The 17,724-nt window shown below is 39.3% G+C and overlaps 1 protein-coding gene and 1 long non-coding RNA gene across 2 annotated transcripts; both read right to left on the bottom strand.

Annotated features, from left to right (window-relative positions):
* Positions 1-118: 118 nt before the first annotated feature.
* Positions 119-16,340, bottom strand: LOC131320127 (dolichyl-diphosphooligosaccharide--protein glycosyltransferase subunit STT3A). The gene is made up of 23 exons (XM_058350724.1): positions 16,116-16,340; positions 15,958-16,020; positions 11,488-11,543; positions 11,301-11,372; positions 10,321-10,426; positions 10,132-10,182; positions 9,096-9,191; positions 8,838-8,897; positions 8,640-8,753; positions 8,284-8,370; positions 5,718-5,821; positions 5,237-5,332; positions 4,368-4,488; positions 4,145-4,225; positions 3,913-4,044; positions 3,532-3,807; positions 3,069-3,212; positions 2,178-2,364; positions 2,008-2,105; positions 1,065-1,144; positions 872-959; positions 548-637; positions 119-447 (listed from the first exon to the last, which is right to left on the bottom strand). The coding sequence occupies exons 1-23, from the start codon at positions 16,230-16,232 to the stop codon at positions 385-387; spliced, it is 2,382 nt and encodes a 793-aa protein (XP_058206707.1). The 5' UTR covers positions 16,233-16,340; the 3' UTR covers positions 119-384.
* Positions 12,465-15,951, bottom strand: LOC131320134 (uncharacterized). Its single transcript, XR_009198124.1, has 2 exons — positions 15,459-15,951; positions 12,465-12,707 (listed from the first exon to the last, which is right to left on the bottom strand). It is a non-coding gene; the product is annotated as an uncharacterized LOC131320134 (long non-coding RNA).
* Positions 16,341-17,724: the final 1,384 nt, after the last annotated feature.

The raw sequence follows: 17,724 nt of genomic DNA, 5'->3' as shown, positions 1-17,724 counted from the left end.
ACAGATTTATTTTTTGCTATTAGTGAGGTTTTCTAACTTTTGGTCAGATATTGGCTTTTTATTTTTGTCTCGACGAGAGAAATCAAACAACAGAATATGAACCAATACAAGTAAAATATGACACAAACTTGGGCTAATTTGTACCATTGATGCTATCGAATACGCTAGTTGTACATCATTACAAGCAAAATAACCAGTCCAAAATCGCCTCAGTAACGCTCATTAGGCAACAATAAGGTACAAGCATACAAAATCTTTGGATTTGTCAATCTCATATTTGCAAGAAAATTTGCCAATTTTGCCCTTCCAATCCCTCTGAGAAGGCTCATGCGCAAAATAAAAATTACCAGTGATTGACCTAAATTAAGCCCGCGAAAATATGGGTTAGTGCCAAGGGTTCTTCCTTTTTGATCCACTTCTCTTCGAGCTAGTCGTTGAGCTACCTTTCTGTAGAACAAAGATATAATTACAGGCATTTTAATACAACAGTATGGATTTAGGCATATCCATTCTACGAAAATAAAGAGGAACCACCACTGCTGCATACCGCTTTAGTTTTCTTCGTCTTTCCGCGGATCCTGTTCTTCTGAGGTTTTAGCTTGTATATCCGAACCATCCAGTGGTGAGTTGTGAATACCTAGGTTGTAAATAAGCCACAAGAAGCTAATTTTAACAAGGAGAAAGTAATTTCTGTTTAATAGGGAACAATATGCAAGGAATCTCCTCATTTTTTTAAACTCCTCGAATAAGAATTTCCCCGTCTTTCTTTTCCCTTGCAAATACGGTAAAAGGCATAAAAGGAAATCAAGACATATGAAGTTAATTCCTAAACTGAGTTCTTATGCCACATTTGAGGTTTCCATTATCTTACTTCATCAAAATGGGTAAGCTTGAAGTATTTCTTCCCTATTTCAGTCCGCCTCACTCTATCAAAGGCTTTTCCATCTGTCTCCACAAATCTAGAACAAAGCAGATGACATCAACTCATCAAGTAACAACCACGAAAGCCAAAATAAACACGAATTACACAACATCCACGAAGAATGAACCAAGTCGTCGCTAACCTGTAATATGACAGTTTGTACATGAGGCAATTAAGCATGGTTGGAGTGGCCTGGGAATCAATCCGGTACTGACCATCTCTCTTTAGAAAGGAAGACAAATTAATTTAGTTAGAATCTGGTATTGCCAGTATAACAAACAGAAAATACAATAAGAAAGCTGTCACTTGTGTCTATATACAAAAAGATATGTGTTTTCTAAGTCAAACAATAACAAATATGCTAAGGTAATAATACAGAAAGACATCTAATAGACAGCTACACATGAACCCGGTCATGTACAAGAACTGTCACACTTGGTAGAAAAAACAAACACAAAAAAAGCAATACGTATAGAAAAATCCTGCCAACATGACGACACTTCAAAACAAAACTCTTCAATCTATCCAAGGCAATTCCAATGACATGGTATCATGATATGTACTGAAACTCCAAGACGTATTCCCAAATACTGTAGATTTATTTGCTTTTACATTCGAGCCATGTTCTCAGGTTTATAGCAGTTGGAGCAAAATTAGAGAAATCATCTTTAATGCTTTGGCCCTGCTCTGTAAAGACTAGCAACTGCTTCAAGATGGTAAGCTAACGAAATTGAAAAAGATCAAAATGAGCAATTGTTAGATCGAAAGAAAGAGTTCAGTATATGTGTAATCTGATTGAAGCTATGACCCAAGTTAGAGCTGAATGTTGGCAGGATTTTTATCACTAAAGCAAGATAGTGTGGATAATTTTACAGTCCACGCATGTTTGTAGAATGCACAGATTACAGATAATGACCAAGGTATAGCAATCTGTTTCGTAAGCATGACAATCACGCATAATACCTAGTTCTCAACCCTGTGTACTTAATTTCCATCTACTTCAAAACCCAGGTGCGGGAACAGTATCATTTCTTCTAAGGCCACACTCACTATCCTGAACAACACTGAAATAAGAAACTACTTACAAGATAATCAGGCTCCTTGATGTGAGGGAATACACCACCACCTATACGAACCATCCACAGAAACTTGTTGATGTCATCACTCGGATAGCCAATAAGACCTGAAAAGTTGACAATCAATCATTAAGCTTTCCTTCTTATAGACAATCTTAGCAGCAGATGAGAAAACTAACCTCCAAACACAACAAGAACGTATTTCACATCCAAGGAGTTGAAAATCTCCCAAGCTGCCTTTTCAGGAGATGACATGGCAGTACCAACAGTTGCAATATGTGTGTTATTCCAAGTATTGTTGTCAACAATGACAGTGCGGTTAGCCATAGCAGTTGTTTGATAACCATAGTCCCACCAAGAGGCAACCTGAAAAAGGATCACAGAAACCATCAGACTTCATTCTGTCAAGATACCAAGCGAGCTCAACAGGAACTCTTCCATAGAATCTGTTATGGAGTTCATATAGTCGAATGATGATTAAAGAACATGGTAAGAAATGAAATCTCTTCTAGAAACGGTCCGTCATCAAATCAGGTAAGATTACATTCAACCTTAAACATCAGACGCGAAGTTACTTGAAGACATTGATAATTTGGCTCTTCTCCCAGTAGCTGAATAAATTGCCGTTGCTAGCAGCCTAAAAAGTACTATGTTTAGTGGATCCCTATCGCTAACTCTTGACCTGTCCATTAACAACTTCATCCACAAGCAGCAATGAAAAGGCATACAGAAGACCACATCAACCACAATCCATCTACTCAGAGCTTATCCATGTCATTTACTTGTAAGCACCTCAAGAAGTAGCACATCGAAATAACACCAACGAAGACATCACATTCAGAGAAATGAAAGGAAATGTTTGGCATGACAAATCCCTAACGACCCTACCCTAGGAAGAGTACTAGAAGGTAATAAACTTGAAACACTAACATGACCAAGATCATAGAGTGACAGCCCCTACAAACAGTATTGCCACAAAGAAACTATTGAGAACTAACGGTTTGCAAAACAAAACTGGCATAAAGAAGCTTATATGATTTTAAGGAGGTATATAGTGGGCTAAGACTCACTTTATCATCCAACTCAGTATTGTGGCTCAACCATGCATAAGCCTCCCGGAAATCATCAAACACGTGAAGACCATCATTAGATTGAGATGTTAAGACAATGGAAGGTGCTGAATAAGCTTCTGCTGCCGCCCAGACACAGTGAACCTACAAGGAAATACAAGAGCTAAATTCTTACAGGAAAAAGGGCAAGAATTAGAAGAAAATATGCAAAGATACAAGTAATAAAAATAATCACAGCATCATCCGATTCAGAAAAAATTGAAACTTGAGAGAACAAGTGGACTAAAAAATTTCAACTTCTTACAGAGTAAGATTAAAGGGTGCACAAGTGAGTAGGAGTGGGTTCATAATATGCAAAAGGTTAACAGTGACTTCAAGAGCATCCAGCATTTATATCAAATATGTAAATTTGAATCTCAATGTGCAGTTAAGATTCACTCAAGACGGAGTGAAGTATACATACCACATAAAAGGCACCCAGCAACACAAGTAAGAAAACACCAAGAACAGATGTTTCCAAAGGTAAAACCAGAAGCCTCTTTTCCTCCTGAGGCTTCACAGAAATCTTCTCCACGTTTTCTTTTTCCTTCTTTTTGTGCTTTTTTGAAGGTCTTTCCTTAGATAAATCTTCACGTTTTTCAGTCTTTCTCGAAGTTCTTTCTTTTGCAGAATCTTCTTTTTTATCAATTTTCGTAGTCTCATTTTGTATGACGGCTGTACCTGAACTGGTATCCCCTGCCTTAAAAAGACAGCGGGGAAACAAATATTAGTCCAGAAGCTCAATTTTGACTCACCAAACGGTAAGAAGGTTATTACAAATGAAAAGAGATGATAATACGATTACATCAATCTGGGAACTTCCAGACAATTCAGGCAACTGAAATTTGATTGAACGTGTAAAAACTTCAAAAGCTGCAGAAAGAGCAATTCCAGATGTTATGCATGCTGCTGGAGCAAGAACAAGCATTAGACGCACCTGTAATGCAAACCAAAAATCAATGATGACCATGAAAGAGAAGCAAAGAAGATGAAGAAAAGTAGGGGGGCGGGCGGGGGGGAATGTCGGATGTACTTACCATGACTCCAGAAAAATACACTGATGTTGCTATGTAGAGGACCACAAAGGAGCTTGCATCAGATAGTGGCAAAAAGCAAGCCTGCCAAGAACCAAAAGAAGAAGACCATAGCATAAAGTTGAGCGGTTCAAAACATATCAGCAAATAAAACAATAGAACTTAAGAAAGGAAGAGAATGCCAATAGACACAAGCGTAAATATGGGTCTGACATCCAGAACTTACAATAATGCCGGCTGGAACCAAGAATGCCAAAACATTTATGTCCATGAAGTATGAAGGCCAAGTAGGTGGTTGATGTTCACTAACACTTGCAATAATTGGTATATACTTGCTTGCATAAGTTCTGTGATGAGTCATTATGGGGGCAAATGTCAGAAGGTCCCTCAGAACAACTAGACATAGAACTGATGGTGAAGGTTTTATAAGTGTGATGACAGAAATAATGAAAAACAAATGTAATAACAGAAGCATTTCCAAATCATTATACAAAATGTAATAAAACAAATGTATTTACAGAAACAGAACAAAAGGACAGCATAAGAAACAAGACAACACAAACATCACACATCCTCGAGTTCCTCAAATCATTAAACAAAATCGATATCAAATCTGCAGTAAATCAAGAAATCGGAAAACTAATTTCACATCTCCCATAAATCTGTGCTACTACTTAGGGAAAACTGCAATAAACCCAGCTTAAAACCAAAAAAGTTGGCCTAACCCACACCTGTAGTTACATAACAAGGAATGGTTTTAGAACAGTGCAACACTATGGTGATCTAAACCTGAATATCAACTAGTACTTGGAATAATACATATATTACATATCTACACATTCTATGGCTGAATATTTCAGCAATCGTTTATATAAGCAATCAGCTACAAAGTCGTAGAGCTGATGCCCAATAACCAGCTTACCAGATTCCAAGAGCAAGGCACCTAACTAAGGGAAACAGGGCATCCACGTATTCAAGCCCACTAATAGAATGACAGTGCAGAAGCAAATTGCTTCAAGTTTCCTACTACCCCTTTGGAAGACTAATGTAACCGGATATATAGATACTCACTCAAATAATAAACGAGTTACTTACGGATCAAGCAGACTCAGACTTCGTCCACTCCATCCCATTGTTGGGCTAGAAGCTATCAGTGCTACTAGTACAGCTATCACAGCACAACATACTACCCTGCAAAATCGAATTGTCAAAATTTAACAAGGCCGGGAAAAACTCCCGAGTTTGTGACAATCAATGTTACTACTTAATTAATACTCCTACTGTCCTAATTGTTGGTACGTCATTATTTTTGGGACGTCTCAGATTATTAGTCCTCCATAACTGTATAAGTCGTCTTTACAAAGTCAGTATATATGCTTTAGTTTTCCAAAACTATCCCTAGTCAATGGCTGACTACAAAAAAAGGTGGGATTAAAGGTATAATTTTAGAAATCAATATCATCCAGTTACATTTGATTGGAATTATTCTTAAAAGGACCAAGAATATGGGACGGAGAGAGTACTTTTATAGTGCTTTGTAAATGTTTTGAAGAAAATAGAGATAACGGAAGCTTACAGTCCAACAGATACAACAAGGGTAACAGCAACTTTAAACATTTTTGGCGAGAGAATCCCTTTGATATAATGCACAAGAGCCACCACATGGAGAATAATGAAAACCTGAAGATAAAAAATTAGCAGTAATAACAAATGCTAACATAAAGTATCATACCGACTCTTTACTTAAATGTTCTAGCCTTCTAGATGAGAAATAAGGGACCTGAACCCTTTGTATTTGGATAAGGAAGCAATTCCACACTATCTTGCCAACTAGGCAGTGGAATGGAACAAGGGCTCAAGAAAAACAGAGCATCAACGTCTCCACTTGAATCCAAGAAAAATCATTTTGCTAGTTGTCATAACTCTACGCTCTCCAATGTGACATGGCGGTCACGGGGTCGAGTCGCGGAAACATACTCTCTACTTGCAAGAGTAAGGCTGCATACATCTAACCCTTCCCCAGACCCTGCAGTAGCAGGAGCCTCGTGACTGGGTAGCCCTTTTTTTAAAGCTAATCTTTATCCCTAAGAATAACCTTCATTTACAATAAAGACATGGTTTATGTTTTGATCCATATCATTCAATTAAAAAAGTATCGGGGGTGCCATCCACATACACTATAGTTAAACCCCTTTTAATTTCATGGATAACACTTCACAAAAGTTCCACATAACACTGGAACAGAGCATGTTTGTTTTTCTCTTCACCAAACTTCCATTCACGAAATAAACGCGCCCATTGCCAAGAAAGAGCATGTAGTACTTGTTACATGTTTTCCTTAGTCTTTTTGTTATATAACCAAAGACGCTATTTCCTTCCAGTTTCCAGACATATATAAATACTTTGTTCCTTCATTCAAAACCAAAACATCATCTTGGTACTTCAGCAAATCAAAACTGTTAAAGTCTGAATTCTACGATTAGTAGTACCTCAACAAGCAAACAGAAAAAATAAAGCAGATAGGTAAGAGTTACACAAACAAATATTGCTCTTATAACACAACTATACAAGTACATTCCAAATTATATTCTTCATCGGTTAAGACTCTGGGAAGCAATAGTAGGCTGACACAAGCAAAACTACATGATAACCATAACTCCAAACTAAACCGACTAGATGAGTCAAGTGTCAACTCACATTTGAAGGTGACAATAGACCATCCAAATGGTGGAAAAGGAAAAAGGATAATGAAACTTTCTGGTGAACATGTACATTGATTTGTTTGGGTACTTTGCTATAGTAAAACAAAGTATGCCATGATCAAATTGACCACCAATCAAATATCACCAAACAGTCCGTATTGTAGCAGATTACCATATCATCAATTCGCAGGCGAGTATTGACTCCTGCAAAAATCCTTACTGCAAAAACAAGGAAGCGACTACCTTTCTAGTCAACCATCTGTTTCATTACATGCTATAAAAAAAACAAAAGGCTACAGAGTGCTGTTAGATTTCTTGGAGGGTTCCAACCTAAAACCAATTGGCAATAGGTGGAGTAACCTCTAGAATTTATTAACCAAGCTTGGGTGACTTAGAGGAGCGATGTGGGACAAGTCTAACACTCCCCCTCACGTGCAGCCCGGATGCACGTGGAGGTGACAGACCAGGAGCTGACTGACTGACTCGGGCGACAGAAATGACAGAGACTTTCCCACGCGAGGTGAGACCACCCAAGACCTAGCTCTGATACCATGTTAGATTTCTTGGAGGGTTCCAACCTAAAACCAATTGGCAATAGGTGGAGTAACCTCTAGAATTTATTAACCAAGCTTGGGTGACTTAGAGGAGCGATGTGGGACAAGTCTAACAAGTGCATGAGGCTCCCACTACTACTGGATCTGGGGGAGGGTCACATGTACACAGCCTTACCCCGCAAGCGGAGAGGCTGTTTCCGGGACTCAAACTTAAGACCACAAGGTCACAATGACTCGAAATCATGACCATCAGGTCATTAAATGCTATACCAGACAAATAATATTTACTTCCAAAGACTACTTCTTGATGCCCAAAATCACCAAAACCATCCTCCTAATGAAAACTTGGTTCATGACCATGGACACAACCCCTCATGGCATTATTATCCTTGTTGTAAACCCTGACCTATCCACCAAAGAATACGGATGGCTTCGTGAAACAGCTGGAGCACAACATAATCTATATACAATGTTACTTTTAGAACTCCTTTTGAGTACATCTATCTTGATAAGGAGAATAGAAAGTGGGTAAACAATCCTGGCTCTGGCCAGGCCAACCATTGATAGGATCTGCTATTCCTCCCACCCCCGATCACAATCCCATTTCAAACTGTGCTTTGAAAAGATTTATTCTCGCGAAGACATTATTTGACAAAAGGCCGGACCGATGACTCGCTTGTCCACTGTCCAGTACTGCTAACTACTATAGGAGGATTCCATCCTGTCGGGACTACCCGTAGAGCCTGTTCTTCAGAGGCCTTTAGGCCCCTACTGATTAATCAAAAGCAAGTAGGGGGTGGCAACTAATAGACACTGAAATATTTCAGAAGGTAAAACTGGATAAAAATATGCCAAACAGAGCTCCATTTATGGATGTGGAACTCACCAAAAATGATGCAAAATGTTCGGATGTCATGACCGCATTAAAACCAACAACAGGCACCAATGCGGCTAACAATGTTCCTAAGACAACCTGCATTGCAAAAAGACATAAGATTATCAATAACACTGATATCTTTATTGCATGTCCGTTATCCGTCTCCCAAAGGCCAAAGCCTTCCCACATCTTCACAAACTTCTTTTAACTTGCAAACCACCCACATTCGCCAAGTTGAGTTTCGTCAAGCAGTAAAATGTACTTATTCCATTTAAAGTATGCATTCTACATTCTTTGTGCTAAAACATATGCATCAATTACTTTCGAATGCCATCAAAGTTTTGTGAGTGCGGAAAAATACTTACAAGTGGAGCATACGCAATGTACAGCCGAGAGGAATAGCGACCAGTTACAATGCACAGAAGGACATGCATTGGAATGAGGTTAATAATAAAAGTATACCCTCCCCAAGAGCAAACCTGAAAAAGGAATTGTTAAGCTGAAAACATAAATCAATTAAACGTAAAAAAGGGCATTGGAAACATAGAATAAACAAAACCTACCATATAAAAGTATGCTAGGGCATTTAAAGTGGCATAAAAAAGGGATCCTGTGTTCAACGTCTGCATGAAACAACTAAGGTCAGGAAACAGTTCAAAACATGTTATGATGCAGTAACATCCAGCAAAGAAAGAAAAAGGAACCATCCAAGAGACAAACAAACTGTGGTTACCAAATAAAAAGGATATTACAGAAGTTCATTTGAGTAGGAAAGATAGCACAAAAGGCTTAAGGATGCAATGACGTGATCAAAGTCTGACCTTTATATATAGATAGAAAGTGAAGATCAGAGCAAATATAGCTACAGCTTCATTGTCATAGCTTCCAGCCACAGATCGAGATATATAGGATGGAACCTGTGGAATATAACATAGCGAAAAGCAGCAAGTAAAATTTCATTATGATAGAGATTTAGACGCTGTCAATTATGTAAAGTAGCACACTTTCAGTAAAATTCTGCAGTTTCTGAAGTACACAAGAGGCAATAAGCTTGAGGCCCCCAGATGCCTTCGCTCACTGACAGCAAACAAATTGCCAAAATGTTTGTGAGGGTGAGAGATTAAAGATATTCTTTCATCGACAGCATCTAACTAGTCATTAGACGATGAAATTCTAGTGGAAGATGATGTTCCAAAAGAACTGCAGTCATTTCAAATTTAGCTACTGACATCAATAAAATAAACTATGAACAAAATGAAAACTTAGAAATTCAAATAGGTATACTGGACAGTGGGCAAGAAGGTAACGAAGTACTAAGAATATCACTACATGCAAAAGATGATAGTCAGAAGAACTGCGGAATTATATCAAATTTAACAACTAGCGTAAGTTTAATAAACCATGAACAAAATGCAAACATGGGAACATCAAAAAGGTATACCGGGCAGTGGGCAGCAAGTTAACTAAATACTAATGAGCCCTAAACAAAGGAACAGACCATTAAGCTAATACTGCCCCGCCCATATATCGCTGCTAAGTGCCAAAGTACAGCATTACAGACACCTATTTACATCCAAAAGAAAAAATCAAAGAAAGCAAGACCTACTGAATTAAAGATAAACTATTAGTATCTTGTACTATTTTGTTAAGTTAAGATAAACTGGTAACTATCAATTCTTTGGAAACATAAATTATTTACTATTATTTACTATCCACTCAAAGATTAACTAACGGAACATGAACATGCTAACTGATGATAATAGAAGGTGCAGGTCAAAAGTGGAAAACAGTTGCTTGAAGTTTTGAAATTCCATAAAACAAACACAAATAAAGGTAAAAACACAGCATAGAATTTACCATGCCCAAAAGAAGTGCTGCAGTCAGTCCAGCACCAGTGCCTTTAACTTCCTACATAGAGGGGCAATTGGACAAGATTGACAAATATCAGTTTGTGATAGATACACACCCAATGAGACATAACAATGAATCAAAGGATATAAAATACAAGTTCCAGAACACAAAAACAAATCTAGCCAGAAAGTGAACCTTCGTAAGCAGGAAGGTTGCCCATGCAGCAATAGCAGAGAATACTGGAGCCGTAAACACACAAACAGTTTCCACGGATAGAGGAATATTCAAAGAATTCAGTATCCTGCCGGATTCCACAGATAGAGGAATATTCAAAGTCAGTCTCACCAAAACCAATTGAAGCAATACTTACTCCCATACACCTGCTTTACTGTTCTGTAGTAGAGGCATAGGCGGAGGACATAGAGACAAGGGTGGGCAACCGACCCCATAGGCTGCCAAATTTTCATAGAGATAGGTATAATTTTTACCCCATTTTTACTAATTTGAGCCCACTTTGAAATTTATTTTTGCCCTAGCCCATATAAGGGTTTTGTACTTGGGGGAAAAAAGGAGTCAAAATAGAATCTCCACCCATAAAATTCCATCATGGATGTGCATTCTAGTGAGGAGTTTTCCAATTTGAAAGGAATTAGTGACCTTGCGCATAAGATGGTTGAGACTTGAAGAGATATGGCATATTCCTCGGTTTATAGGCTTCTTACTTTGGCCCTTATTTTACCAGTTGCTATTGCCACGCTAGAGAGAGCATTTTCCACTATGAAGATTGTAAAGAGTAGGCTTCAAAATTGTATATGTGACCAATGGATGCATGATAGTTTGATTGTGTATATAAAGAAAGATGTTTTTGAAACCATTACAAACGAGGCTATAATCCATCGTTTCCAAAGTATGAAAAGTTGTCGAGGTCAATTGTAAATCGAAGCTACATTTTGTTATTAATATATATCTTTTTGATTAACTTGTTAATCCTAATTATTTTTTTCAATTAGCAACTAAAAAAGTGAACTACACGGTACACATAGTTCAAATTTCCGACCCCACTTATTGAATATCCTGGCTCCGCTCAAACCGAAATTTACAGATTTCAATCATCCATTTACAAAGGGACACAGAAAAGTATGTGGTAATCTTCAGTCAGAATCTAAAATACGCACCACCACATGGTGCCAGCTGTCAATGTCAATCCAGGGTAAACCGTTCCACCAATCACTCGACCAAGAGGATACCTTACATCAAGTTAAGATAAACTGTTAGTAATTCACATTAAACAACATCGTATAGGAGAATTAGGTAAACAAGTGTTTCACTGCATGAAATGATAACCACTTGAATTACAATTACCAAGTCCGATCGTCAAACCAGTTCCAAAAGTCGTATATTCCATTCTTTGTGAGATACTGAAATCAAAAAACAATGTTGTCATCTTCATTTTGCATCAGAATTATTAACGATCCAAAGCAAAACATGCAGAAGATAAATTGTTATAGACTCAATACAAAGTGGTCACAATTGAAGAAATCAAGTTACAGTGCACTTTTTACTATACTAAAGTTACCAACTAAAATCTTACTGAAATGCGACCAGAAGAATTGCAAATTGGAATTAATGAGTCAATGCGCTTTAGGGGGCTCACTTGCAGGAGTGGATACACAGCAAAAAAAAATACAAACTCGACTACTCATAATAGGTTATTGACTTATTGTGCTTGTCAATTGTCACCGATCGGCAACAGATAGACTGTCGCCACGTCAGGATTTACGTGTGCAACAACCTCCTTCAATGGATTTACTAGCTCATGAGTGGGGCTGTACTGGCTACGGCTTCTTGCAAAGGATGAATCAAAATGAACGTAAAAAATCGTAGCCTTCAGACCTTTAAAGTGAGAGATGCAGTAAAGAATCATATGGTGTGATTTTGGCCCATAAGTCAAACACAGAAGCTATGTCCCTAACCAAAAAACGCACAAGTGTCGCAGCAAACATACTATACTAAAGCTACCAACTAAAATCTTACTGAAATGCAACCAGAAGAATTGCAAATTGGAATTAATGAGTCAATGTGCTTTTGGGGGCTCACTTGCAGGTGTGGATACACAGCAAAAAAAAAAATACAAACTCGACTACTCATAATAGGTTATTGACTTATTGTGCTTGTCAATTGTCACCGATCAGCAACAGATAGATTGTCGCCACGTCAGGATTTACGTGTGCAACAACCTCCTTCAATGGATTTACTAGCTCATGTGTGAGCCTGTACTGGCTGCGGCTTCTTGCAAAGGATGAATCAAAATGAACGTAAAAAATCGTAGCCTTCAGACCTTTTCAGAGAGAGATGCAGTAAAGAATCATATGGTGTGATTTTGGCCAATAAGTCAAACACAGAAGCAGTGTCCCTAACCAAAAATGCACAAGTGTTGCAGCAACCATCACTTTACTCACGCATTGAGCAATGTTAGGAACACAACTCTAGAACTCAACTCCGGACACAACTGTGTCAAGAACCGTCGATGCACGTAGCCCATATACACTTTAGACCTTAGTCACATAATCCTCCACTAGTACCTATGGGCACACGCCCCGAAAATTCCATTTTTCGTGTACAAAATCGGGTGCGCCATTTTTGGAAAAGTGCGGCGAAACGCTACAATTCAGAGTCGCCACTCAGATTTTAGCGGTAAATCACCCAAGGAACCAAACTTGAAATGTTTGCTACGTAATTTGATTTTGAAAAAGGCATAGACCGGTCCGTCGTCACCTTTGATAACTGAGGTTCAGGAGCCAGGTTACGAGAAGGAAAGGGTTTTATGGCACCCCTCTCGCCCAATCCGGAGATCGGTCTCTACTCGGGCATTTTATAAAATATTTGCATTTTTTCTCTCACTGATCATTTTTTAGCCAGTTAGGGCGGGGAAGCAGTTAAAGGGGGATTAAACTGTAACAAGTTGTATTTATGGCAAAATGTGATGGATGATTGATTGAATCAATGAATATAGATTGAGAATAAGCACTTCTGTGAGCATTTAGATAAACTGGAACACACTGACCCAGGATGGCGCACGCGGGAGAAAACCTGTATGCATTGGCCAGGCCACTGCATACAGAGACTACCTGCGTACTCCACCATAGGACTGGCGTGCACCGGTAGATCTAAGTTCACAGCTCCTACTCTCGACCCTCTGGGCTCTGGAAAGGACCAGTGCACACCCAGGACAAACCACGCAGTTTATATAACCAGATTCATACAAATACAAACAGCATAAATGAATCTAAGGAAACAAAATAGACAAGACGCCTCATAAACAATGTGGGGAAGTAAACAGAGGCCAGGGTTTAACTGTCATGCAAGGGCCAGCCACTGGACCTTAAAATAACCGCCGTGCACCGGTCACAAGGGACCGTATGCCAGTTACTTCATTGATCCAATGCATGGTTTTGCATCATCTGGGCTCTGGAATATGACCAGAAGGATCCCAGAGGCCTTCTAAGATAGAGATAACAAATAAACAGTTACACGGTTCTAAAATACAGAAAGTTGTAAACTGGTTTTATAGCATGCAGTAAGGTGATAAAATAAAAGGGGTAGCAGGAGGTAGCTGATCAGTGATCCCCACGCCAGTATTGCACGCTCAACCATAACTGGCGTACAGCTCTATGTTACTGGCTATGAAGTACGGATACAGATACGGGATACGGATACGACACGATACAGATACGGCCAAACCTAAAAAACTAGGATACGGATACGTCGGAGATACGGCTGTGCAAATTATATATATTCATAATTGTTAGTCTCCTACTAGGCATAAGAAGTCAAAATGATGTAATGTTTATATTTGTTAGGGGTAAAACTGGGAGATAAATATAAAACTAGGAGTCTGGGAGATATAAAACTGTAATTTTTAGAAATTATGGGACTTTAGTGTCGTGATAAAGAACTTAAGGGGTATGATCAAAACAAAAATAACTTAAGGGGCTATGGTGTAATTTTTGTATTCTATATATATATAAGTACAGAACAACAGAGAAACCCAGCAAAAAAACATAACGATCTACATCTGATCTAGCTGCCGTCTTCGTCGATCGAAAGGGGTACAAAAATCAGTCGTCGATTTAGCTGCCGCCGTCGTCGTTTGGTTCTCTCTCTCTCTCTCTCTCTCTCTCTCTCTCTCTCTCTCTCTCTCTCTCTCTCTCTCTCTCTCTCTCTCTCTCTCTGTGAGTGACTGCCACCGTATCACAAAAATATCCGGCCGTATCTCTCGCGTATCCGAAAATTAAAACATTTAATTTAATTACAGGATACTTATTTGCCGTATCCGATACGTATCGGGTGCGTATCCGTATCTGGGAAGTATCTGATACCTGTACGTGACTGGTTTAGGCGTATCCGTGCTTCATAGGTTACTGGCGTGCGCCAATGATAGCCCCACACAATCTTTGAAACTATGCCAGCTTTAGGGCCAAGACTGGTATTGATTACCGGCCTCGACCCTACCAGCCCCCTTCAGGGGTCAGAACAGGTTACAAAATAAAAGGTGGTATACCTTTTTGGATTGAGTTTGATGATGGGTTTGAGCTTTGAGCTTGAGATTTTGTGGATGGATGAAGAGTGTGAGGGTATTGTAATATGGAAAGAAAGGTTCCTTGCTTACTCTTTCAAGTGATGAAAGAAGAGGAAGCAAAGAAAACAAGGAAAATAGAGAAAGAAAGACTCCAACTCTTTAATGGTGGTTAATACTTGTGAACCCCTTGCATATAAATGCAAAGGGGGTGTTTATAGCCCAAGGGAGGACTGAAGAGGGCAGTAACCAGCTGGGGTTAAGGGCTGGTTTGGTTAGAGGAGGGAGTCTCCATGCATTTAATGCATGAGACTTGCATGAAAGGGCTTGTGGGAGTAGAGGGAACATCCCTGCACGTTGGCAATCATCAGAAGACTGTTCATCGTACTGGGGTGGCCGCAAAAGTCTCGTGCACGGGGTTGAATAGAGATATTTGACTGACTTTGACGGGCATACGCAACCTGTGTACCGGCGTACACCAGTGGCAACTGAGTCAACGGTCGATGACTGACACATGGTAGTTTACCAGCGCACGCCAGAATGGCACTTGCGTAAGCCAGTAAGGTTTTGCTGAGGCCATTTGGCTCTGGCTTAAAGGGTTCGAAAGAGGCTCGACAAAGGTTCGAATGAGGTCCGGGAAACTCAAAGCTCAAACATACTAATAATCTCAAAATGTTCTTGACCTTAATCATCATTGGGGAATCAAAGACCGTAAGTAAACTAATCCGAATAGTCCAAAATAGGGTGTCTACAGTACCCTCCGCTCACTCTCAATCCAACTCTGCACTTGCGTTCTCAATTCTCGTTGTAGTTTGGGGTGCTTTTGAAAGATGCATTCATGCTCGCACTTGCGTTCCCAATCACACACGTGCATAGCGTGACTTAGCTTCAGACGCATTTGTGTCCATGTTAGGAACACAAACTCTAGAACACAACTCTGGACACTATTGTGTCGAGAACCGTTGATGCACGTAGCCCACATACACTTCGGACCTTAGTCACATAATCCTCCACTAGTACCCTCCGCTCACTCTCAGTCCTACTCTGAGCTCGCGTTCCCAATTCTCGTTGTAGTTTGAGGTGCTTTTGAAAGACGCGTTCATGCTCGCACTTGCGCTCCCGATCACACACGTGCATAAAGTGACTTAGCTTCAGACACATTTGTATTCTTTCTGTTTCTCGACTTCTGGTTATACATCTTACAGATTATAGAAAATCAGCACTTTGGGAAAAAAAATATACTTAAAGAATCAAACCTGAGTGACTCTGTAATTGAAGTAAGGATCGAACTCGTGAATAACACTCTCGTACTTTATAACCTACAGCAACGAAATTCATATTCAAACAGCTGTAAATACGGAATTTGAATAACATTCAAACGAAAGATCCAAAATATGATAATAAGAGTGTTTACAGAGAATAGACGGATCGAGAATGCGAGAACACCGATCAGGAGGAGGATGAAGACTGATAGAACGTTTCCAAATGCGAATCGTAGACTCGACGATTTGGCGTCCTCTGAGGCCGCCATTGACTGTTAATCCGAGCTCCGAAACTGGAGGGACAGAGAGATACAGAGACGGTTTTTGTAGGTCGTGAGATCAGTGGAGGACGAGGAGAAGACTTTGTAGGAGCCAGAGCCGGAGAAGTGAAACTACGACATTAACCCTTAAGTATTAGTGTATTGTCATTTTAACCCTAAATTATGTTGTAGGAGTATTGTTTAGACGATGACATGTTAGAGAATTTGGTGTCTTTGTTTTAATGTTTGTGTTATATGACCCCAAAAAATGTACAATGTGGGTCTCAATTTTGCATGTAAAGACTTAAGAGTGTATAAATTTAAGAAATGAATATGTATTGTAGTGATGTAATTAAGACCTGTGATAGTGTTAGTTAACAACAAAGATAAAAACTTATCAAAAAAAATAACAATAGAGATAAAAAAAAAAAATACATACATGTATGCATCTGGACCCACCCATCTCCTCTCTTCTCTCTACTATCTCGTCTCTCCCTTCTCTCTCACATCCTCTGGCCCACCTCAGTCGCACCTTTCGTTTTTCTTTGTGCTTACTCATTCCTTGTCTCTCTCTATCTTTTCCAATTTTTTTAGCTACTAACAAGTGTATAGTTATCTCAATAGTTAGTTTTAGTTAGAGTTAACCAAGCATTTATCAAACCCACTTGGAAGATCGGAATGAGCTTAGTTAGACATGTGGAGGCATTTTCTTTGGTTGCGTGGGAGGATGAGCAGCTAGACTCTCTGATTGTTCTTCTATTGATCAAACTGCTAGCCTTTCCATTAAGTTAGGTAATTTTTTAACCTTAATCTAACCACATAGCTCAAAAAGCTAACCTCAAGTTATATAGTAGCTAACCAGAATCACTTATACACCATATTCACACTAATCTCAAGTTATACAGTAGCAGCTAACCAGAATCACTTATATACCATGGTCACTTCTTAGACTTTCCTGAAGTGGGACAAGTGCCCAAAAGGTGGGTTCTCACAATCTCTTCACATTATGATGCAACATCTTCGTTGCACTAACCTTCCCCCGAAGGTCATGGTGTGGCACTTAGTTATGTACATCACAATCAATGTGCTCGTACCAGATTCTAAAAGTGGCCCCCACCATGTAAACCAAGGTTGTACTCCGATACCAACTGTAACGACTCGCGCCAGCTGACTTGATAACTCTTAGCCTAACCACGTGACTTAAAAGGCTAACATCAAATTATACAATAGCTAGCCGGAATCACTTATATACCTTATTCACTTCTTAGAATTTCCCGATGTGGGACAAGTGCCCAAGAGGTGGGTTCTCACATCTTACCACCCCCACTAGAGATGCCTTTAGTACTTGTTTGATTACAAGGAGGGGCAATCTTTTGTTCACAAGAGTTGAACATTGGATCTCACACTATAAATGAGTGCTACATTACCACCGGGCCATATTTAGGAACACAAAATAACACATTAATAAATTATAGGTTTGCCGTTGAGCAATGTCGGGATG

Source organism: Rhododendron vialii, chromosome 3a (assembly GCF_030253575.1).
Source record: "Rhododendron vialii isolate Sample 1 chromosome 3a, ASM3025357v1".
NCBI lineage: Eukaryota > Viridiplantae > Streptophyta > Magnoliopsida > Ericales > Ericaceae > Rhododendron > Rhododendron vialii.
Note: the sequence above shows the minus strand (reverse complement) of the source record. Positions and strands in the feature narration are given on the sequence as shown.